General features: G+C 39.4%; 1 protein-coding gene across 1 annotated transcript in view; it reads left to right on the top strand.

Moving 5' to 3' along the window:
• The first annotated feature begins 1331 nt into the window (after positions 1-1331).
• LOC127587519 (myozenin-2-like) overlaps positions 1332-24432 on the top strand; it is a 26328-nt gene continuing 3227 nt past the window's right edge. The window contains exons 1-5 of the mRNA XM_052045915.1: positions 1332-1407; positions 4928-4936; positions 7806-7966; positions 9783-9912; positions 11208-11391. Coding sequence (XP_051901875.1) covers positions 1332-1407; positions 4928-4936; positions 7806-7966; positions 9783-9912; positions 11208-11391 — 560 coding nt within the window. The remainder of the gene's footprint in view (positions 1408-4927; positions 4937-7805; positions 7967-9782; positions 9913-11207; positions 11392-24432) is intronic.

The following is a 24432-nucleotide window of genomic DNA, read 5'->3' as shown; positions in this document are numbered from 1 at the left end:
GCCTGTAGAGGCTGTTCATAAAAGTGCTTTGGCGATTATGGATGATCATTTGGAAAAAAATTAGAAAGTTTAATTAAAAGGTTAAACACAAGGTAAGTTCCAAAAGAATAGTTTTAGATTTATAGTCACAGTTTAGATTAGTCACAGTTTAGATTAGCTTAGTTTAGATTTATAGTCATAGATTTATAGTCTTTAACCTGAATTGAAAAATTAAAGAACACCATCTAAGTCTTTGGTATATTTCCTGTTTACATGGATTGATTAAATTAATCATCTTGTTCATGATCATTTTAACCTCATTTTTACATAATTCTTGTAAAATTTGGATGAGCCATTACTCCAGATAATTTCTATGCTGAATGCCCTCTATCTTCAACCTTTTAATTGAAGAGAATGGAGTGGCTGAATTGCTGAGCACTAAATATAGCTATTTGATGTAAAGTTGATGCCAGTCCTTGAGACCAGTTAATCTCCACATTGGGGGCTGTGCAGACCACGGCAGATGTGATCCTGGAAAGATTTGTCACTTGCTGAGCAAAAAGAGACATCTCCCACCATTTCACTGGAAAATTATTAGAAGGAGACTATATTTAAGATTTCATTAAGGATCTGCACTCTTTATCAGAGGTAATGTTATTTGTTCATGGAAATATTTAGGAAGCTTATTGTTTAATGATGAGGGCCATGAGAAGATATTGTTATGCACTTTAAAGAGATGCCAAAACAAAGTGTTTAATTTCTTATTCAAAGTATAATTTCAAATTATATAATAATCCAAAAATATTCGATATCATACTTTTCTGACTATTATTATACTGTAAATGTTGAGGTTGGCTGATAATGTATATAACTTCAATGTATTAAGGTTGAAGTATTAATATTATTGCTTATATGTAAGAAACAATGATGCAAGGAATCCATTAAGTTTTAAATTAGCAGATCTTAAATAGGAAGATGTAATGCAGCAGAAGCATCATGTTATGGGTAAAATGCACGTTATTCCCTTGGATATAGTTCAATGCAAAATATTATTAATAGAGTAAGTAATAGAGCTATTGCCTAACTAATACTTGATTGCACACTATATTAAAATACCTTTTAATTATTATCCAATTATATGTTACATTAAAGTACAAATTATATGACTTTATATTTTAAAGTACAGATTATATGACTTTATAATTGAATTATTAAGATAATCTTAATTACATTAAGTTGGCATTAGTCATTGAAATTACTTAGCATTTTTGACACTGAAGAACTAATAAATCAGTTTTTCATTTGTGTACTGTATTCATTACAGCTCTCAACTGTAAGGAAAAATATACACTATGCAGTCGCACAGCACCCTCACAAAAGAACTGAAGCAGCAAGCATCAGCCATTGTAAAAGAAATCCAAGGAAATGGTAGGGTGCTATTGAAATGCCATCTCTAAAATCATACCAGTAACTGAAATGCTTTATTATGCGTTGTAGTCCAATATCAAATGTTAGCTATAGTGTACTTTAACAAAACAAATTAATAGAATATCTTACTGCGTATGGTAAGTAAAACACTTGTCATTACCACTGTCCTTCAAAAGTTATTTTTATCTTGAACAACTGTGTGGAGCTGTTGTAGAGTACTGAGATCTTTGACAGCTGATGCACATTCCTAACACACAGTCCTTCTGACCTATGTTCAGAATTAGATTAGCCACAACCTCCTTTATAAAAGTCAATTATTTTGTGGAAGGGGATGGAACTTCTAATAGATGTTTATATTTATATGTGTATGTCATACAGGAAAGCTCACCTCATTTCACATCAGTGCACATATGCACCAAATTCTGGTCGTAAATGTCACACAACACTGAACCAAAATCTGAACAATCCTCAGTGGGTTTCAAACAACTCAACAAGGTGACTTAGGAGATACAAAATCCAGTTATGTATTGAACCACCAATATTCATCAGTATTCAGGTAGTGGGGAACAAAGCTTTGGTGTTCTTTTGCAATCCTTACTGTGCACAGTTATGACAGTAGCAGGTAGAAGTTGGTTTTTCTCCAGAGAGTAGGCAGACAAAAGGTCACAAGAAACAACTAGTTCAAAGCTCTGCAGCAAGTACATTAACAGGCAAAACCTAAGAATTATGTAAACAGTTTAAAAAAAGTTGTTTTTAAAATTAGAGTAGTGAAAAATTTCTTTACCTTTGTTTTAACCCTTAGAGTACCATAGAATACAGGGAAATTTATGGGTTAAGCAGATTTCTAGGCTTTCTGCTATGTATTGTGATGTTCAAACAAATAAAAGTATTTCAATAATGAAGTTTCTCTGTCCTCTGTCGAAGAGTGATACAACTAATCTGAGCTCTTAAGTGTTCAATGTTTACATCCAAACAAAACTCCATCTTAACTTTGCTTGACCTTAACATGCTTGCACTTTTACTTTTAATCCAGTTCGGACAGATAAAGTCTTCCGATGACCTTAGGTAAAACAAAAATAGCTTGGACAATCTCACCTAGCACTTAACTGTTGGAAGCTCACAACACAAATGTTCCCTTAAATTAGGCAATATTAAACTATTCTCTGCATCTATTCAGAGAATTCTGCATCTATCCAGAGAATTATAAAGGTTGACAAAATATGAAACAGAAGTATAACCTTGGGATAAGAGCAAAGATTTCAGGCATGTTATTAGGGTAATCCATAGAGAAGTTCTTATTTCATTTAACATGTACTATAAATGCATGAGAATTAAACACAAATCATTCACCTTCCAAAAACCAAGGCTTGTGTCTCTCTTCTTTATAAGCACATACACTAAGGCATGATGCTACTGTTGTGGTTGTACTGATCATTATAGAAACTACGTGATTTACATTTCTATTCAACTTATTTTCTCAAAAGATGTTACAAGTAGGCAGTTGCTACAATAAACAAAAAAATATTTGAAATACTTATTAACTCAGACATCAACTGTGGAAAGACAATTACCATTGTGGATTTTGCTGGTAAGTGCCAGCAGTTCCAAACAGAACCATTAGAATTTAGCCATTCACAGAAAGCAAATAGGGACTTCCACACATGCTAAATCCAATAGTTCTACTGGTGGTCTCCACATGGAATCTAGCAATGCAGCTCAATTTTGCTGAAATTCCCCAGAACTTCATCCAGGAAATTGACTCTTGTGTCCTGAGCCAGGTGACACCTGGCAAAGGATCTAAGGCCAACTTCATTTCAGTGGGAATTATAAGATGATAATAGCAAGGCAAAGGAGAAGGTAAGCTCCTTTTTAAATTATTTCTGATTAGCTTAGGGTTTTGAATTACTTATGCATTCTGGTGTTTTTAGTTCAACTTATTCATTTACAACTGTTTTAGTTACTTATTTTTGATTGTTTTTAGGTTTCTACATGTCAGAGCTATTCAAAAATATATATTTGTACAAAAGCTACTAAAAATAGATGGTTTCTTTGATAACCAGAAAATGCTGCAAGTATTTAGCATGTCAAACAGCATTTGTGGAACGCGAAACTGAATTATTTAATTTGAATTATCATCTTCTTTATCCGAATCATCCTCACAACTCTCCTCGCAGTCCACTCTTATTTTCCATTCACCTCCCCTCTCACCTTACTATATTCAGCCTGGTCTCACGAGTTATTCATCAGGCATGTGTTACATACCACATGTTTCATCATCATCTCTATTTCCTTTGTCATTTAGGGAGGTTTGGCTTTGGTTTCCTTGCTTTTCCCATTTTGGCCATGTACTTGGCCTATACCTAAGATACCTCCCCTTTAAAGGTCACCTTTTATTCCATTACAGTTTTACCTGCATGTCTGTTTAGTTCCACTTTATCCTGCCCAGAACTTCTCTCAACCCATTGTCATCAGTCCTCTTCTTTTAGGAAGTTTTTCTTTAAAATTTTTGTTGCCTCTATCCATTTTTAATCTAATTTTTATGATCTTCTGATCACTGTTCTACAAATGGTTTATCCTGACTACTTCATACTCCAGAATCAGATCCAATTATCACTCCTTCCTTGTTGGGGCAAAAATGTACCGATTGAGGAAGTTTTCCTGAACACATTTCTGAAATTCTTCCCCTTTCTTGCCATCTGTTCTAATATTATATGCATCTTCTAACTGAATTATGTCAGACTTGGAGAGAAACTTTGCAGCTTGTAAAGCAATTATCTACTCCAAGGAAGACTATTGACACTCCTGCTTTTAACATTCACATGAATAACTAACCAATTCACCTGTAACTCTTAGTTTTATCTGTGTCAACCACCTCATCACAGCAGGTCAAGCATGGGATTTTGTTCAGATCAAGAATGTTATCAATGTCACACATCCAGGATAACTGACTACCATGATGCTAATCAACTTGAAACAAAAAGCAAATCATCGATCAGCCTTGTGTAACCACGATGTGAATAAAAATTTACATTTCAATTGGAACAACACTCATCTCACTTGGTTTTCTAACCGGGTTTGCCTTAGAGTGAATTTGGACCACACACTCTCTTACAAAAGCAACCTTAAGAAGATGTAATGTCAGTGCCCAAAACAGCGTCATCCAAAAACTTGCAAATTCACAAAGGGAGGCACATCTATCCATGATTGGAACCTTTGTGCTTTCCGTATTTACTCCACTGCCAAGTATGGTGGCAGGATATGGGAACACTCTTCTCTTGCAAAAAAAAATGACCCAATGACACTGCAAACTCTTAACTTACTACCTTGAATATCAACATTAAGTACATCCTTGCTGGAATAATCTGTGGCCAACCAAGGACAAAGGAAACAGCAAACAGTGGATACCAGACACCCTCTACATCATATCACTGCAGAAAAACACCAGAGGTTTTACAGGAGCTTCCTTGGGACTACACAAGTTGCCACTGATCTGAGCAGCTGTAGTGGTTGTAACTTGCAGACCTTGACAGTGGCTCAGCATGGGCATTAAAGTGACCGAGCAATTTCTTGAAGGTCTTAAAGTCACCCAGAAGGTCTTAAATTGACTGGTCACAATCTGGCACAGTGAAATGGGGCTGCACTGCAATACCTGAGACATGCTACTGTTTCAGGAAGTTGACCATGCAACATCTTTTGGCCTGCCCACTGTTCAACAATGGATCATGCAGGGTTTGCCAAGACTAACTCGTGAACTTTGCACCGTACCTGTCAGTTAAATGATCTATGACTTTAATAGATGGACACATGGAAAAGAAGAACTTTTTTTTTGCTATTGGCATTAATCACCAGACAATTTACTTAAATCCTTTTCCACAATTTCACTTTTTTCTTTATGCATTGTATCAAATTAAATGTCTAGTCAATCATACCTGAGACACAAGGTAATTTTCTGACATATGCCTGCAGTGTCAGACTGGAGCAGGTCATGCACTTAATTTAAGGAATTTATACTCTATTCTGAACCACTCTCACATGTGTTCCTGTCCACCTGACCATACACAATGTTTTGATTTTTTTTCTCATAAATTAATCTTGCTAAACTATTTTTCCATCCTTTGCATTCCTATGCATACTCTGCAATGTCCTCTACCCAGACTTTCCTCTCCCTGATGTGTGGTTTGACCTACCCTTCAGTCTGCAAACATTGCTGAAAGAAATTCACTTACTATATTAAGGAATTCAAGGAAGGCTTAAGACTGAATTCTGAGAAAAAGAAAGAAACATGACATTTATGAAGGAAATTACATCGGAACTGTTAAGCATACTTGGAGACTTTTACATTGCATTCCTTCCACACCACGCAGTTTGTTCTGGAACACAGGAAGGAGAGATGGTGTCAAGCTCCCAATATTGAATTAAGAGCCCTTGAGTGCCTGTCTAAATTTTAGTTCCACGAAATGTAATACTTGCAATGAAAAGTTGATTCCAAATATTTTGATCAATTGGGTTTGTGCTAGCCAGAAAAACTAAAATCAGTGCCCAACAAAAAAAAACAATAATAATCTATTCCATTACCTGAATATGCTGAACACAGCTGTTGTTAAAAATGCAAAGTACAAACATCCAGCAGTAACTTGATCACATTGTCCGACACTAGTTAACGTCAGTCCTGGTTTCTGAGTGTGACACCACGACTTGGAATTCAAACACAGAAATAGATTATAAATTTTTATCATCTCACATGTGCCTCCTCTTTCACAACATGTAAATTTGTTCTCAACATTATAACTTATCAATAGCATTGCAATTTTACTTTAACTGGCAATCAGAACTGTTTTGAGAACTCAATACATTTTTTACTCATCAAAAGTATACGAACAAATAATGAATTCTAAAGACGTAAAGTAGCAAAATGAGAGAGCAGAGAACACTGTTAACACAAAGAATGGAATGTAAAACAAACTAGAAATAGAATGAACAGGAAACCAGTGGACCTGACACAATAAACTCATTACTTAAAGGCCGGTGCGTAAATTACCTCTGGAGTGTTCCAGTGTTGCAACAAATAACTCAGAAGAGCAGGAAGTAATATGCCTTGTGATATGGATTTTGTGGATTTATTTAAACAAACCATTCTTCAGAGATACAACATCACATCTGAGGAACCAATTTGGAATCAAATGAATGCACAACTTGACTTCTGTTTGGCATCTATACAAATTAAAGTAATAAATCCAAAAGTCAAAAAGAACAAGCTGGGCTTGTCTTATTTTTTTTACTTTATAGATTAACAGCAGCAGTTCCTAGCTAAGAAATATACAATGCCACATTATTGCTCTAAATGCCCTAAACCCCATCAATCACTCCATTCTGGTCATATAGCAAGCCAGTACTTACAGCTCATGTGCCTTCATGGTAAATATTTTATGTGCAAATTCTTGGATTATCATTTTTCATCCATCTGCCCTTATGTAGAATAATATTACCAATTTATTGAAATTGAAAATGTATATTTCATTAAAATACTTAATCTGGTTTACAAATCCTGAAACATCCATCTAGCAGTTTTATTATTAAGAAACATAAACAACTTGCTGTTCATATTTGTTAATTTACACAATATGGCATTGAGCATTCTATTGGTGAGCAGGCTTGTAAATTGCGTAATTGGTGTTGGTGCAGCAACATGCCTCTGTTATTAAATATCTCATAATAAAGTAATTAGCAAACATAGAACATAGAACACTACAGCACAGTACAGGCCCTTAGGCCAACAATGTTGTGCCGACATTTTATCCTGTTCTAAGATCTATCTAACCCTTCCCTCCCACATAGCCCCCTATTTTTCTATCATTCATGTGTCTATACCTAAGAGTCTCTTAAATGTCCCTAATGTATCTGCCCCCACAACCTCTGCCGGCAGTGCGTTCCACACACCCACCACTCTCTGTGTAAAAAACTTACCCCTGACATCCCCCTTATACCTTCCTCCAATCACCTTAAGATTATGTCCCCTCGTGTTAGCCATTATGTCCCCTCATGTTAAACATTCTATGTAAGAAAGGTTTGTAAATTTAGAACACTTCTGGTAAAATAGAAAGCCTGTCAGCTTCTACAACTTTCACCATAATAATGACTTATTAGTAAATGGCTGTCATTGCTACCTTGTGATTGTATGGCTTCAAACCCAAATAATAACCTCCTTACTAATCCTCCAAGTGAATGAAGTATAGTGGATAGAAGTAACATTCCAAATTTTACTAAGGTTTTATTCACTGAAAAAAATTGGACATAGATATGCAATAAGTATTATGAAAAAGGAATATTCGTTTTAATGAAGGAATTAAAAATGGAAAATTTGCATTTTGGTGATTGTCTGTGGTATCTTTCAGAGCTAGATATGGACTTTGGAAAAAAGATCAGTGTTCCCAAAGACATAATGCTGGAAGAGCTTTCCCTCCTTTCCAACAGAGGGGCCAGATTGTTTAAAAAAAGACAACGGAGATCTGAAAAATACACATTTGAGGGATTCCAGAACTCTGCCAATTCACAGATGAATGTATGTATTTACTCAAAATCAGTAGTTTTCTAGTCAATAGTAGGTCAATAACAATCAAACATTTTTATTTTGATTAAATATTTCACCATACTGTTTGTTTGCATGATACATTGAGTTCTGGCAATTCATGATTCAAGTGTAATTGGTAAAGGACTGTGATGTCTTATTCAGAACTGCTGGTGAAATAAATACATTGTGTTGTTTATTCTGCCATTTTAAAATTGCACCTAATTGGACACATCTGACAAATTCACTCATACAAATTCTGCATGCTAAATTCATGCTGAATTAAAGTGCATGCACCTCTAGAATACATCATAACTGAACATGTGTCAAAACAAAAATCTGTTAGGTCACACTTTCTGTTTAAAAGCTGGCAGACTCACTCAAATCAGTTGAAAGTTTAGGACTCCTGAGCACGGGCTGAAGGATAGTGTTCCATTGCAGAGAGGTGCCAGCCAGTGCACTCAGTAAATGGGACGTGGAAACTTCCTCAGATTTCTCGTTTCTTGTTTGGGAAATCTGACCACTAAACATAACTGGCTTAAATACAGTGGGCCTATTGAAATGAATGAGAAGAAATGGTTGACAAAAGACTGGAAAGCAGACCTTCATATTTAATTTAACTGAATTAATTTAAATATTTTAAGTTCTTTAAGTGTGTATTTTTAATGCTTTCATAGTATTTAAAATAATATTTTTTCTTTTAATATTTTTTCGTAGTTTCTTAGTGTTGTTGAGTCTTTATGAATAATAAAAACCACATATATTCAATCCTCATGACAGTTTTGGCAGTCAGTAAGCCTGACAGCAGGGACTCATTGGTTGTCAAGGCTGTGCAAGGAGAGCACCTAGCCACTTGTGATCAGATAGGGTTTTTGCTACTTTGGGCCTTACCCACTAGCTTTCAAAGGAAGACCTCACCTAGAACTATACTGAAATGAAGAGCGTGGTCCAATAGAGGTGACTGGTGAGCTTGTAGCATTTGTTGGTTGGCAGAAGATCCACCCCATAAACTAGAAACCAGCAGCTCTCTAAACTCCAAGCACTTCACTTGGGTCATTGGATTTAAAACATTTTGATAGAAATGTAATCCCCTCACCCCTCCAATTTCAGATAACCCACACCCCCAGTGTTCTCCTCCAATACACAGTCACCTGTCATAGGTTCCTTCTCCCTCTGTTCACCTTTCCCATCCAGTCCCCCTCCTCCTTCCCCACCTGGTTTCATTTGCCCATCATATCCCCCATCCCTCATCTGGTTCCACCTATCATCTATCAGCCCTAGTTCCACCCCTCCCTCATAATGCTGTAAACTGTCAACCTTTCCTCTGTCCTCTCAGTCCTGATGCAAGATCTTGACCTGAAACATCAATTTGCACTTTTGCCTCCACAGATGCTGCCTGACCTGCTGAGTTCTTCCAGCATTGTTTTTTATTCCAAATTCTAGTCTCATTTCTTTTCAATTCTTTAGTGATGATGTTTAAAAAGTAATTTAAATTACTCTTAATTTTCTTTATCAATTCCAAAAGATGGATATAATCAAATCAATACATTAGTTATTAATTTTAGTAACTGTTTTGAAAAGTAGCACTAAATATTGAAAATAAAAATATTTTTCTTCAATTCTTTGTCTGAACTCACCTAGTATTAATTAGTTTACCAAGATTTAGCAGAAAAGTAGCTGATGCTATTTTTAAAAAGGAATTATTTAAGATTCTGCTTAAGAAAATGTGTTTGATAAAATAGTTCATATTCATTGCACTATAACAAATGTACTGAAAATTTTCCAGAACTATATTCCCTCAATAACACAGACTGATGATGCAGCAGAGAACAGCAAAAGCATGGGAAATGGAGTGCAAAGTGGGCAACAAAACATCCCTCAAACACCACCAAACACTCCTGATCCAAGGACTCCACCAAACCCAGATACCATTGCCCCGGGTAAGAAACGTTGCAGTTTAAATTGAACAACGTATACTGGAGTACTAGACACTGGTTCGGCGATCCCAAGAACTAAAGATTCAATCATTTGTCATACTTAATAATAGGTGAAAAAAATGTAATAGTGAAAACCTCTGTAACTCTAACAATGAAAATCTTGGCTTCTTATTAATTCTCATTTATGACAATAAATATGTGGTTTTCAATATTTTATATTTTCAGAATCCATTGGAGATCATAGTTTAATAATTTTTAATAACTGGCCATCAGCCAATCTGTTGAGACAATATTTTTAAGTCAGAGGTGTTCCTATGTAATAAAAAAAACAATGTATCATGCTTCCATTGGATTTTCTTCTTTTTCACATCAATTTCCTTTAAAATGAAAGGATGAGAACTCATTAACTACACAAACAACAGAGGTTACTAACTTTCCCTTGTGCTTTTACATATGCATGTCCAAGTTTTTCCTAATTCAAGTTTACCTTTTGATATTTAAGTTATGTGGGCACTCTGTGCTCTGTCTTGCCTTACCTATTTTCCCTTCTGATTTAATTTTCATTATGCTGTCACTAACTGTCATAGGTTTCCTTTCTTTACTTGGTTCTCATTCTTGCTGCTTGTATTACTTTTTATCTTCGATTTTGAACGTTGGTTTCTATTACTTATCCAGTCACAAACTTCTCTCAGCAAAACATATTTTCAATGACTGATTCACTACTCATCCCAGTGCTTCAAAAGATCTTATGCTAAGTTCTTCTACTGTGACTTGGAGTTCTCCATTTAACTAGGGACCTAGCAAAAGACAAGATTTCTCAGAGAAGGAGACAATGGGCACAAAAAAAATAATTTCTTACATTCTAAATTGATACGACCAAAGTGGTGAAAAGGATGGTTATTTCTCTCACAGAAACAGGTAATATCAGTAATAAGCTAAGTTAAAATCATTCACACAAGGGTGAACATGCCGTATGAAAGAGGCAGAAAATGACCAATCCTTCTGACATTCTTTATTCCTAATGGGGAAGTTATAAGTTCCGCTTGCTGTCATTACCTGACAGCCCAGCAAAAGTTGAAGGAAGGGCAGGACAAATAATAAAAACAGAAAGTGCTGGAAAAACTCAGCAGATCAGGCAGCAACTGTGGAAAGAAAAGCAGTCAATATTTCAGGCCTGCAACCTTCTGTCAGAAGAGACATTTTCTGGAATTAATAATAACTTGCTGCTCTGCACTGAATGGTTACACCAATCATGCCAAGATTAATAAGTCTGGTATTTACTTTGGCCATCTATGCAGGATACACAGGGCCACTGAAGGAAATTCCACCTGAAAAATTTAATGCAACATCTGTACCAAAATCATATCAAACACCATGGGAGGAAGCTATTGCCGATGATCCAGAACTTCTCTCAACTTTACATCCCAGGATGCCAGAGCTCATGCCAAAGGTAGAACTGACTGAATACAAGACTTTTAACAGGTAAACCACATTCATTCAAAGGGTAATCTGCCTTCCATAAAGATCACTATTTCATGTAATAATATTCAGCAATCTGCTGGTTCTTGGATTGAAAATTTGTCAGTTTTACCATAATCTGTATTCATTACCCTCTACTACAATTAGCTGAATGAAGGATGCTAACAGGTTTTAAAATGAAATGGGTACCTGCTGTGAAACATTGATCCATTAGTCCACCAGTTCTTTTGGTCATGGATCTGCCACTTGAAAATGCAGTAGCTCCCAAGGCCTAAGACACTGCATCCTATTGAAGTCTTTATTACACGTGCTGCATCAATGCAGAGTGTTCAAAGGAAGCCAGGTAAGTCTGGGACAGTAGGTAGATCTGGGGTGGGGGGGGTCGCGGGGGTGTTTTGGGGGGGTTGGTCATGGAGGAGAAAGACCTGAGGAGTCAGAGGATAGGATAAGATAAGATATCCTTATTAGTCACATGTACATTGAAACACACAGTGAAATGTATCTTTTGCATAGAGTATTCTGGGGGCAGCCCACAAGTGTTGCCATGCTTCCGGTGCCAACAGAGCATGCCCACAACTTCCTAACCCATACGTCTTTGGAATGTGGGAAGAAACTGGAGCACCCAGAGGAAACCCACACAGACACGAGAAGACTCCTTATGGACAGTGGCTGGAATTGAACCCGGGTCACTGGCGGTGTAATAGTGTTACGTTAACTGCTACACTACTGTGCCTGCCCTACTACCATGCCTGCCCTACTACCATGCCTGTCCTACAGAAGTGGGAAAAAGAAAGTACTTGGATGCTGGCAATTGGTGAGATTGTGATTTACAAATTCAGGTCAAGATGAGAAGAGTTACTGAGTTAGAGGTTGGTTGCTGTTCAGGGAGGTGGAGGGGGCATGGTGGGATTGTCAATGAATCAAAGAGTTGGTAAGTAGGAAAACTGTTAGTCAGACGAAGATCACTGAGTTAGGTGACAGTCCAAGTTTGAAGGGCTGAGGGTCAGTACCATGGTGTGTATTGGAAGGGCCTGGGTGGCGATGGAAAGGAATTGCACACAAAAGGAGCAGGTAAGCATTACATGATGGAGGCAAGTGTAGCTTAGGACCCTGTCCAATTTTCTTCACTTACTACAATTCCCAAAGAGGATTGTAAGGATATAGTAGTGGGAGTATGGGAAGGAGATGGAAGTGGGGGGGGAGGGGAGAATGGGGCAAATGGGGTGGAGAAGGCAGGGTTACAGGTGAAACAATGGATACCTCTCCATAGATCAGACCACACACAAGTACAGAACATGAAACTAGAATCACTCTAAGCACAATCCCAAGTTAAGGCCAGTGGTGTTCAAACTGCTTCTAACCCTTCTGCTGTGCTGCAGCAACTGCTCTGATCCAACATCAGTGGAACATCTCTGTTAATGGCAGGGTCCATTTGCAGTTTAGAGACACCAATGGCAGTCAATACTGCAAAAATAATTAACCATGAAATATTTTGGTTTCCAACCTACATTTTTGTGATTTTGTTGCTAAAAATAAAAATGGTAAAACTCAGGACCTTAACATTCCTTCCATATATTCAAAGTTTAGGAATGTGCATTCATGCAGCCTAAGCTGATACACTCATTAATTTTCCCTGTCTCTTGAGATGTTTTTAAATTCAGACCACACCTAGTTAAAAGAGGCAAAACAATATTGAGTTTCAAGTCTCCATTGAATTTAATTGGCAAACAACAGACACCATATGGATGAAACATTCCTTCTTTGCTGTTTCTTTGGATCTTATAGAATTCACGCCACTTCCAAAAGAAAACCCAGGCTTATAGCTGTCTCTAGGTGTCTCATTGAGTATCACTGACTGGGTCACTCAACCCTTCTACTCATTTGTATAAGGGTGTTACAACTGTTATTGCACTGTAATTTGAGTATTTAAGCAGCCTGTTAACTGTATGATTGTTGGATATCTATTTAAAGGCCTGCTTAGAAATTGAATGACATGTCAAAGGGGTGACCAAAGTGCTCATCTGATCTTCCTCTACTAGTTATGATTTTTCACGAGAGAAACAGGGAAGAGGTTGATGAAAATTGCATGCTGTCCACCATCACTAACCAACCTTCACTGCCCCTGCTTAAGTTTATTCTTCTTTCCTCTTTTTAGTGCATGTGACTTACTAAGTGATTACATGGTCACAACTACAGTGCTTTCACACTAGAGTTTTAGCAGACCCATTGCTTAGTGAAGTCAGTAAAATCAAGGACACAAAGTTTTCACTACATGCCTTAAATCTGCAGATGATAGGATAAAGAAGTTCCTCTTACTCACCAGTGAATTATTCCCTTTGATGGTTAGAACTGTTGCATAATTTACTGGAACATTCTGTTACTTAAACAAGAAACAAATTAAGAAAATCTGGTAATATTTTTCCATTTGAGATAAAGGGCACTTTCTATCTCTTAGATAGTTGTTCATGCTTGAGGATGACTCCAGTTATGTTAGTTCCGAGATGGTTGAAGAAGCCAAACATGAGACCCACAGATACTGTAAGAGGTGTTTAAAGCAGCTAGCGGGTGGGTAGTTTTACGGGTAGTGCACTCCATCCGCTACTTATGTTGGATTTAGTGTACACCCTAAGAATGACCCTGAGGGTCACAATGCCATGCCAAAAACTCCTTCTTCATTTTGAGCAATCATGTGCCAGGGATTTCAATGTATCCATAAAGATGTTTCAGTTTTTTCAAGGTGATTTCGAGAATACCCTTGAATTGTTTCCTCTATGCACCTGGTAATCTCTTGATGTGAGGTAGTTTGGAACAGAGAGTCTGTTTTGAGAGTCTGGTGTCAGGCATGCAAATGGTATGGCTGGCCCATCAGAGCCAACTGAGGGCAATTATGGCCTCTGTACTGGGGGTGCTGGACTGGGAGAGGACACTGCAGTTGGTTTGCTTTTCCTGCCAGCGAAATGAAGATTCTGAGGCGGCAGCATTGGTGGTATTTCTTCAGTGCTTTGACGTGCCTGTTGAAAGTAGTCCAAGACTCTGAAGCATACGGGAGAACAGGGATCAAGGTGGACGCTGTTTTCTTCCAACAGTGTTTTTCTCAGATGGCCAAATGCTTTGCTGCAGCACTGGAGTCCATGGTGGATTTTCATCACCAATGTCTGTTGTCATTGAGAGGTCCCCTGCCATGGCCTTCTCTTCCCAGGCAAGGGAAATAATATTGTGAAATTCAGAAAAAACTGCAGATGTTGGAAATCTAAAATAAAAAATATTTTATAATATTTTAATATGACAAGGGGTCTTCAACCTGAAATGTTAGCTCTTTCTCTTCCCTCAGATGCATCCTGACCTGCTGAGTGCTTCCAGTATTCTCTGTTTTATTTTAGATTATATTGTGAATTTGGTACTGAAGTTACTCACTGCCATGATTTAGAACATCGGCTGGGTTATTATTTGCTACTGAGGACTTGCATATGACCGTTTTGCCTTCCTTTTGGTCTGGGGTGTTGGTGTGGCTGGACTGGATAGTTTGGAGTCAAGGACATGCATGTGAAGCAGATACTCTTTGCTGAGGACCCCTTCAAAGTATTCCTTCCAGTAGTTCAAGTTGCCTTCCTGTCCTTTGGAAGCTCATGTTCATTCTTGTGTCTCAGCAATGAAGACCCTTGGATGTTTGGGCCTAGAGCTGAAGAATCCATGCATGTCATGGTTATCTGTATGTAGTGTGAACTTCTGCATATTTTCCACTTGCCATTTATTCCTTAGGTCACTGTTTTCTGTTGGACCTCAACCTTCAGTGGTTTCTTTTCCCCTGAGGTGCATTGGAGCTTTCAATCCAAGAACTTCTTGTATCTGCAGTTAATTAGCTCCTGGATCTCTTGTTCATTCTCATCAAACCTGTCCAAGTGTCTTCTGGTTGAGAAGACAAGAATCTGCACCTAGGTGCTAATTATGGTGCTTTTCAGGGCACTCCAGAAATCAGCTCGTGTTGAGTGTGGATTGTTAGGATGTCTGTGAAGCAGTGTCCAGGAAGAGCTATCTTGGTAGGATCCTTAAGACCTTCCATATTAATTTCCTTGCATCAATGTTTCCACTTATGCCATTATTTTGTGGCCAAGTTAATGGAGATAACAGAATAGATTAGGTAGTGGTTATGGTGTCAGTGATATGGACGCCCTGGTGCTTGGAAATTATGCAATCTAACAGATACCAGTCCCTTAATCAAGGGTGTTGCCATGAGTTTTTGTGGTGGTCTTTCTGATGAAACATAACAGTATCATGGCTCCAAGCATTTTGTCAGGAGGAGGATGGAATAGGAGTTTAACTTTTCCTACTACCTGTTGATAATCATACCTTGCAGGTGATTTGAATCATCAAACCCTGGCACAGAAGTTGCACAGAAGTATAATTTTGTCTCCCTCTGGGATGTGGTCCAGGGATTTTTCAAGGTCAGAGTAGAATTCCATCTTGGCCACATGCACACTTCCATGATTGGGATGTATGTGCTAAAAACCATACCGTGCCAGTTCCATGTTAGAGAAAGCAGGGCAGTAATGAAACATTCACCTGTCTCACACGGCTAATCACTGTGATTCTAGACAACGTTATGTATGGTGGCAAAGCTCTGCCTATGAAAATGGCTTTCCTCTTCTGATTTACTATTCCAGAAGAATGTTCTTGAGCGGCCCATCTCCTGCCCATTATGCCTCACTCAGGACTCCTTGGCTATTATAATGGAGTAACATTCAGGTCTGGCACTGTTGGTGCTGTATGATGAAGATCATAACGTTCCACATCTTGGACTTCAGATTAAGGGTAGGAAGTTGTGCTTTCATGACATCTTTTAAAGTGGGAAGAGCATTCTACACTAGTTATAGCACAGCCTTGACAGTGAGGTCCTGATCCATTGCCAAGAAAGTCCAAGATGACAGGACACTAAAGATCTACTGCAAGGACATTGGTGGACACCATGTGTAGCTGCATACATCTACACACATGCGTGCACATGCACACACATTCTCACACATGCATACACACCTCCCCACGCACACACACAAACACACACCTCCACCCCCACACACACACCTCCAAACACACACACACACACACACACACACACACACACACATGCACACACGTGCAAACACGTGGACTCAAGTCCTAATGCCCTTGTCACTACCTTCTCCTCATTTCCTCACTCCACGAGTCCTCCCCTCAGCCTCTCTGACATTCAGCCTTTCCCATATTTTAATCCCATCTATTTTAGTGTATTCCTCTACCCTATCCTCCTTCCCTCCACCCTCAGAACACCTCCTGTGAACCCTTCCACCTCTCTGTCTCACCCTGATGAATAGTACCTTCCTTTCTTCCCATCTCTCCCCATCTCTTTCTTCTGGCCCTCTACTCTCCACCCTCCAGACTTTCTTTCCATTCGACTCCCCCTGCCCTCCCAAGTATGTCTCATGTTCTTGCTTGCTCTCTAACCTTTAAATCCCATTCCCTCAACAAAATGTTGGGTTGAGTGGGGTGGCTGATGGCTGCAGACTAGGGTCAATGGTAGGTGCTCTGGCAGGGTGGCGGAACAGGGGAGGGAGCCTACAGAGACAGGGCCAACTTGGGGGTTTCACTCAATTTTACCTATCCCCCTTCATTTATCCTCTTCCTCTTAGACCATACCTCTTTCCTTTCTCTCTTGGGTTCCCTTGTCTCTCCCCTATTCAGACCTTCCCCACTTTCCCCCAGCCCATACTCCTGAACCTCTGGACCAAGTCAGGATGCATGATGCCTGATGGCAGTCCCAGCTTGGTACCAGGATAGCACAAGGATACATGATAACTGAAATGCTTTCAATTAATCACATTGCTAATAATATCCTCTCTTGTAAAATAGTGCATAGCCATCCCTTTGTTGAGTACTAGTGATTGTGAAGTCCAAATCAGAATATTTTTTCTGCTTCTCTGCAATTACTTCAAAATCACCTTAAGAGAACTTATGGACAGGCTCCTCAGAGAAATCTCTTGTCAAATTAATATTCAGTAATATTATTTTCCTATCATGATATCACTAATTGGCTTCCCTTGATAATTCATGGAAAATAAGAGTGTAATTTTATTTGACGCTGTCTCTTACCAAAGACTTGTACTTTACCCCAAATGTTCAACCATGTTGGCCAGTATGACATACAGTGGTTATCTTCTTAATCATAGACAAATTGAAGTCAACTCAGTTCCTGAAATTCAACAGTTTCAAAGCTTCCCCCTTGTTTATTACCTAAAGGATGTTGCTCTGTACTTACCAAAGATAAGAAGAACTCTTTTTGACATTTAATAGAATAGATTTTGGTAGTGTTATTAAATAACCTAATGCCCAACATGCATACATGCTCTTTATCAGTCAGGTTTTAGGTATTCAAGGTGCCTATTTCCAAAGATACATCTTTATAACAGGCTTAAAAAATGTTTATCTTCTACTTAATAGTTTAAATTATTTTAATTTTTTTTGCAATGAATCAGAAATATACATCCCATATTAGTAAAATATCACTCAAATAATCGTGATATCGACAAAACACCTTGCCTCATGTACCTTAAAATAAAACTAAAATGCTCAGATGAAACCCATTTTAAGTTACTAATATTTTAAAAAATCTAATTAAGAAAATAAAACTTTTATCTTAGAACATTATCTTAGAACTTTATCTTAGAACTTTTATCTTAGAACATTCAAACTGAGCTACTTTTGCAAAATCTGGTGCAATTACTCTTATTTGTAATTAGTGTGGTAACACCGTTAGACAGGGTGGTGAAGAACGTGTATGTACACTTGCTTTCATTGGTCGGGGCCTTGAGTACAAGAGTTCGGATGTCATGTTACAGCTGTACAAGATGTTGGTGAGACCGCACTTGGAGTATTGTGTGCAGTTCTGGTCGCCATGCTAGAGACAGGGTGTGATTATGCTAGAGAGGTTGCAAAAATGATTCATAAGGATGTTGCCAGGACTGGTGGGTTTGAGTTATAAGGACGGACTGGATAGGCTGAGATTGTTTTCCCTCGAGCAAAGGAAGCTGGGGGGTGACCTTATAGAGGTTTATAAAATCATGAGGGGCATTGCTAAGGTGGATGGCCACAGTCTTTTTCACAGGGCAGGGGAGTCTAAACCTAGAGTGCATAGGCTTAAGTTGAGAGGAGAAAGATTTAAAGGGGACCTGAGGGGCAAATTTTTCACATAAAGGGTGGTGGGTGTACAGAATGAGCTGCCAGAGGAAGTGGTGGAAGTGGGAAAAATTATAATGCTTAAAATACATTTTTACATGCACGTGGATAGGAAAGGTTCGGGGGCATACAGGCCAAATGCAGGCAAATAGGATTAGTTCAGGAAGGCGTCTTGGTTGGCAGGGATGAGTTGGGCCAAAGGGCCTGTTTCCATGCTGTATAACTCTATGATGCTAGGAACCTCTGAATTTCATTATCAGCTAAGAATTATAAGCAGATGTTCACTGATTTCATGGAAGAAGTGAGTGGTATTGAGTAATGTGTGATCTTAAATTCTAATCATAAATGACCTGGATGAGACTTACCAGTGTCCTTGTCCTGTGACAATTTTTGTTCTTTCTTATTATATCTTTGTCAGCAGTTTCTGCTGGCATCTGGCCTCTGTGACAAGTTATCACTTTGAATAACTTTAAAAGCAATGCTTCTAAAATGAGAATGCAGTGGGCTGTCTGCCACTGTATTCTTTGAATTCTCTAACAAGTCCAGAGAGAGACTCATGATTTTTTTAATCAAATGCTTGTACAGGAAGTATTAATAAAAATGTTAAAATAAGCTTTAATGTCCAGAAGATATTTTCTGGTAGCCATTCTTTTTCAACTTGTACTTGTGAATCTATCATATCAATCCATTAATATCTGAAGGAAACAGATTATCCTAATTTGCATAGATTTGTGGAAGTGTCAATGTTAAAGAATAATAAATGCAAAGTTGTTTTAAGAGTTGAAGTCAATGAAAAATATGACCTTCTATACATTTACACATATTCTTGCCATACTTTCCCTTTTGGCCTTCTCCAGATTTTCTACCAAGTGTTTTAACCAATGTTTAAGAACTAAAGGAGCAAAAAGAGGTGTGGGAAAGCCAGTGGTTATTGAGACACGGAAGGATGAGACCATGAAGAAACATAAATATAAATATGAAGATTTAAATTTCAGATCTTTTAGTACCAGGAGGTCATCAAAAAGTGTTCAGAGAGTTTTGATGAGCAGATGAAAGGTAGAGGATAGGATCTGACCCATTGGAAAGGCAGATCAGCATTTGGGTTTGAAGATTTCAGCAGCAGTTAAGTTCAGGTAAGACCATGGATAACTGATGTAAACAAAAATTGATTGGTAATTGTGAAGACACAGGCTGTGAACATTTTGTTTGTGGACATGCCACTGGGAAATTCAGGGGTGCAGATGTCACAAAGAATCATGTCCTGCTGAAATGGCCTTGCACTCAAACCTTTCCTTTGCCCACAAACATGGCAATGGCAAGGTTAAGGATGTGGGGTCACAGATGAGTGAGCTCTAGAGTCAACGATCTGCCAAGGGTTCAATGGATAGAAGGGGTAGAATCAGTGGTCAGGAGGTATGATTGGTAGTTCGGGTGAGGTACATGGTCAAAAAGTCCAGTTAATGTTTGAGTGGTGGTGGCAAACAGTAGTCAGGGCACCTGATTAGTGATCATAGATGAAATTTGAAGCAATTTTGAGTCAAATCAGCAAATTGATTGTCATTTTGGTGTTGGATCATGCTGACCAATTAGATAAATGTTGAATGTTAGGGAATAAATGGGATTCATTCCAGTAATGAAAAAAGATCAGTATGGTCCCCAAAGGAGAGCTGGCTAAATACCTATTTTAAAGTGGATCTACTTGGGTCAAATTCCTGGCATTAGTTTGAACTTGGTTCTGCATGAGTGGCTTGTGGACCGTGCAGTGCGAATCTTTGTGATGGAGGGAACATGTGGTCAGGGTTTTTTCTTGAAGGACAAATAGGATGGCAAGTTTGTGAACAGTCTGGTTCAATGTGATTCAATGGCTAAGGGGAAGATGGAGGGAAATGAAAGGGGGATGAGGGGAAATGAAGCTGAAATCAGTGGGAAAGATACAAGCTTAATGGCATGTACCAATTTCTTTGCTGTTATCATTGTTTAGCTGCAGAGATTTTCATCCAGGCAAGAACAGTTTTCATGGAGACAGAACAGACTGCAGATCCTAGAAACTGGAGCAAAAAAGAAAGCTGGAAGAGGTCAAGCAGAGGGATAATTGACATTTTGGGTCGTGACCCTGCATCAGGACTGAGAATGTACAGGAAAGATAGCCATTAAAGAAAGGAGAGAGGGAGGGGTGAGGCAGGGGCTGGCAGGTGATAGGTAGAACCAGGTGAGGAGGGGGATGATGGGCAGATGGAGCCAGGTGGGGAGGTTGCAGGTAGAGACAGAGGCTAGAAGGTGATATAGAGACTGTTGATGCTCGATATCCGATAAGTAGGGAAGGTGATTAGTGGAACCAGATATGGGAGGGATGATGGTCAGATGGAACCAGTTGGAGGAAGGGATGAAAGACCTAGTGGGTCAAGGGTGTGGATGATGGACAGATGGAATCAGGTGGGGGAGGGGTAAGAAACTGGGTCAGGCAGGGCTGGGAAGGGTTTGGAAAGAAGTGGGGTGATGAACCTGGATGGATCAGAAAGAGAGAGAGAAAGGAACACAGGGTTGTCAGAAATTGGAAAATTCAAAGTTCATACCATTGGGTTGTAGACTATCCAGGCAGAATATGAAGTACTGTTTGGGTTTGGCCTCACCCTGGCAGTGGAGAAGGTCGAGGAATGGTGTGGGAATGGGAAGGAGAGTTGAAATGGCAAGCAGCTGGGAGCTCAAGACAGCCTTTGCGGACCAAGAGCAAGTGCCTGGCAAAGTATTTGGCTAATCCTCGCATGGTCTCACTGATGCAGAGGAAGCCGCATTGTGATCACCGGATGCAATAGATAAGGTTGGAGGAGGTGCACATAAATCTCTGTCTCACCTGGAGGGGTTGTTCACGTCCCTATAGGGTGATGAGGAAGGAGGTGTAGGGACAGGTGTTGCACCTCCTATGGTTACAGGGGTAAGTGTCAGGGGACGGGTTGCAGAAGATGTGACTGGTGGTGGGATCGTGTAGCAGCTGGCGGAAATGATGAAGAATGATGTGCTGGATGTGAAGGCTGTTGGGTGAAAGGTAAGGGAACTCTATATCTGTTCTGCCTAGGGGGGGGGGCGGGGGGGGGGAGACCGGAAGAGAGCAGAAATATGGGAAAAGGTGGAGATATGTCAACCACATTAGAGGGGAAGACACGCTTTCAGAAAAAGGAGGATATCTCAGAAGTAGTGGAAGAGAAAGCTTCATCTCAAGAACAGATGAGGCAGAGGTAGAGAAACAGAGAGAAAGAGATGGTGTCTTTACGACAGACAGTGTGGGAAGAGGTGTAGGCTTGGTAGCCGTGGGAGTCAGTGGGTTTATAGTAAACTCAAGTGGATTGTTTGTCTCCTGAAATGGAGACACAGAGATCCAGAAAGGGGAGGGAGGTGTCAGAAATAGTCCAAGTGAATTTGAGAGCAGGGTAAAAGTTAGTAGTGGAGTTGATAAAATTGACAAGTTCTGCATGAGTGCGGGAGGCAGCACCAAGGCAGTTGTTGATGTCACAGAGAAAACTTTGGACTTCTCTTTAGATTCCTTCACTTTCTACAAATGAAAGATGTAGCCATGGGCACTCACATGGGCCATAGCTACCTCTGCCTTTTCACTGTTTACATGGAACCGTCCTTATTCTAAACCTACTCTGGCACCACTCCCCCTACACCCACTCTATTGTTGCAGATGAGCCCTCACCCGCATCTCCTCCATTTCCCGCACTTCTAATCTCACCCTGCCTCCCCTTAAACAGAACAGAGATAGGGTTCTCTTGGTATTTACTCTGCAATAGACTCTGCATCCAGCGCATCATTCCTTGCCATTTCTGCCAGTGCTATGCGATCTCACCACCAGTCACATCTTCCCCTCCACACCCCTTGCTGCTTTTCACAGGGACCACTCTCTCTGTAACTCCCTGGTGCGCTCATCCCTCCCCACCCACCCACCCCTCCCTGTCCCTTGGCACTTTCCTTTGCAACTGTAGGAGGTACAACAACTGTCACTGCACCTCCTCCCTCACCAAGGATCTACGCAGCCCTTCCAGGTGAGGCAGAGATTCACATGCAGCTCCTCCAACCTCGTCTATTGCATTTGGTGCTCTGGCCATCTTGGCGAGACCAAGTGTAGACTGGGTAACTGCTTTACCGAGCAACAGAGCTCTGTCCACAGTGGCCATCTTGAGCTCCTGGTTGCATGTCATTTCAACTTCCCTTCCCATTCCACACTGACCTGTCTGTTCTCAGCTTTCTCCACTGCCAGGGTGAGGCCAAACACAAACTAGAAGAACAGTACCTCATATTTTGCCTGTTCATACAATCGGACGACATGAAGATTGAACTTTCCAATTTCATGTAACCTGTGCTTCATGTGCTCCTTCCTCTCCCCTTCTGATACACCCAGGTTCTCTCACCCCTTTTTCCAACAACCCCCCCCCCACCAGCCCCCATTACCCAATTTCTTTCCTATCCCCCATCTTGTTCTATTTGCACATTACCCACAACTTAACCCACTGGGTTTCCCAAGTGGTTCCATTTGACGATCATCCTCCCTTCTCTGGGTCCACATCACCTTCCCTACTTATCAGATTCTAGATTCTTCAGCCCTTTCCTTTCCACATTTATCACCTTCCAGTGTCTGTTTCTACCCCCATCTCCCCTCCCCATTTCTGCCTCCATCTGCCCGTCATTTCCCTCCTCACTGGTTGCACCTATTGCCTGCCAGCTCCCTCCCCACCCCTCCTCCTCACTGCGTCATACCCCTGTACACTTTTAGTTCTGTAATGTCAGCTATCTCTCTGCTTCCACGGTTGCTGCCTGACACACTGTGTTCTTCCCACAGTTTGTTTTTAGCTTAAGAATAGATTTCATATGAACTAACTGTTAACACAAAAGCAATGAAGATACCAAGGGGGTAATGTTTTATTATGCCAAAGGAACTATATAAATCTAAGTTATTATTATTTTGGAAAAGTAACTACTGTTCCAGTTTTTTAATCAACACTTCTGGATTACCATCTACCTGATGTGTAAAACTGAGATTGAGCATAATTTCTATTTTGCTCACAGGCAAATCTGTAATATTCTTTACTGAAATCTGATTAAGTGGTTAAGTTCCTACTAGCTACAAAATACTGTACAGAAAATGCTATGTTCGACATGGGTGGTAGTTGGGTGGCTTGCAGACAAATACACTGCATGACACACCCTAGTGACTAACAACCTAGAAATGACCCCAGTTTTTATACAGCTGTCAGCCCTGTCCAGACTGAGGTCAGCTTCAAAATTAATATATTTTCCTGCTATTTTGGTAAATTCATTCACTGGTCTGAATATATCAGCTTCATGTATTAAAGGGCAGAAATTTTCATTATTTACTTGCATTTATGAACATGGTGGAATGGATTTCTCCATAAAAACATTGCAGCAGGAAGCTAAATTTAGGAAGTCTTTTGGGAAATAATTATGTTACTCAGCAATCAAAGCACTATGCTATTCGTTAACCAATGGAAATAGCTCTACCAAAATAGCTACTAATATTACCCTGCAACTGCTTTCTACAACTCAGCGGATCATTACATCATGAAAATATCAATACCTGTCAATATATCTTAAAAATTTCTTCTTTATATTTAATAGAAACCAACTTAGAATATACAAATGAAATGATACAAGAAAAATATCAGCCCAAGTTTACATCGGCTTTTCATTGACTAATTAGATCAACTTAAATGCAAATTTAATAGTAAATAAATCATGTGATGAAGCAGTATCTTTTAATAAATTAATAGAAGAACAATAGTTGATTAAAGAATTAGTAGCTTATATAGTCACTGGATAGTTTTA

The sequence above is a fragment of the Pristis pectinata genome, chromosome 2 (assembly GCF_009764475.1).
Source record: "Pristis pectinata isolate sPriPec2 chromosome 2, sPriPec2.1.pri, whole genome shotgun sequence".
Classification (NCBI taxonomy): Eukaryota; Metazoa; Chordata; class Chondrichthyes; order Rhinopristiformes; family Pristidae; genus Pristis; species Pristis pectinata.
This window is presented reverse-complemented; position numbering and strand designations above follow the sequence as displayed.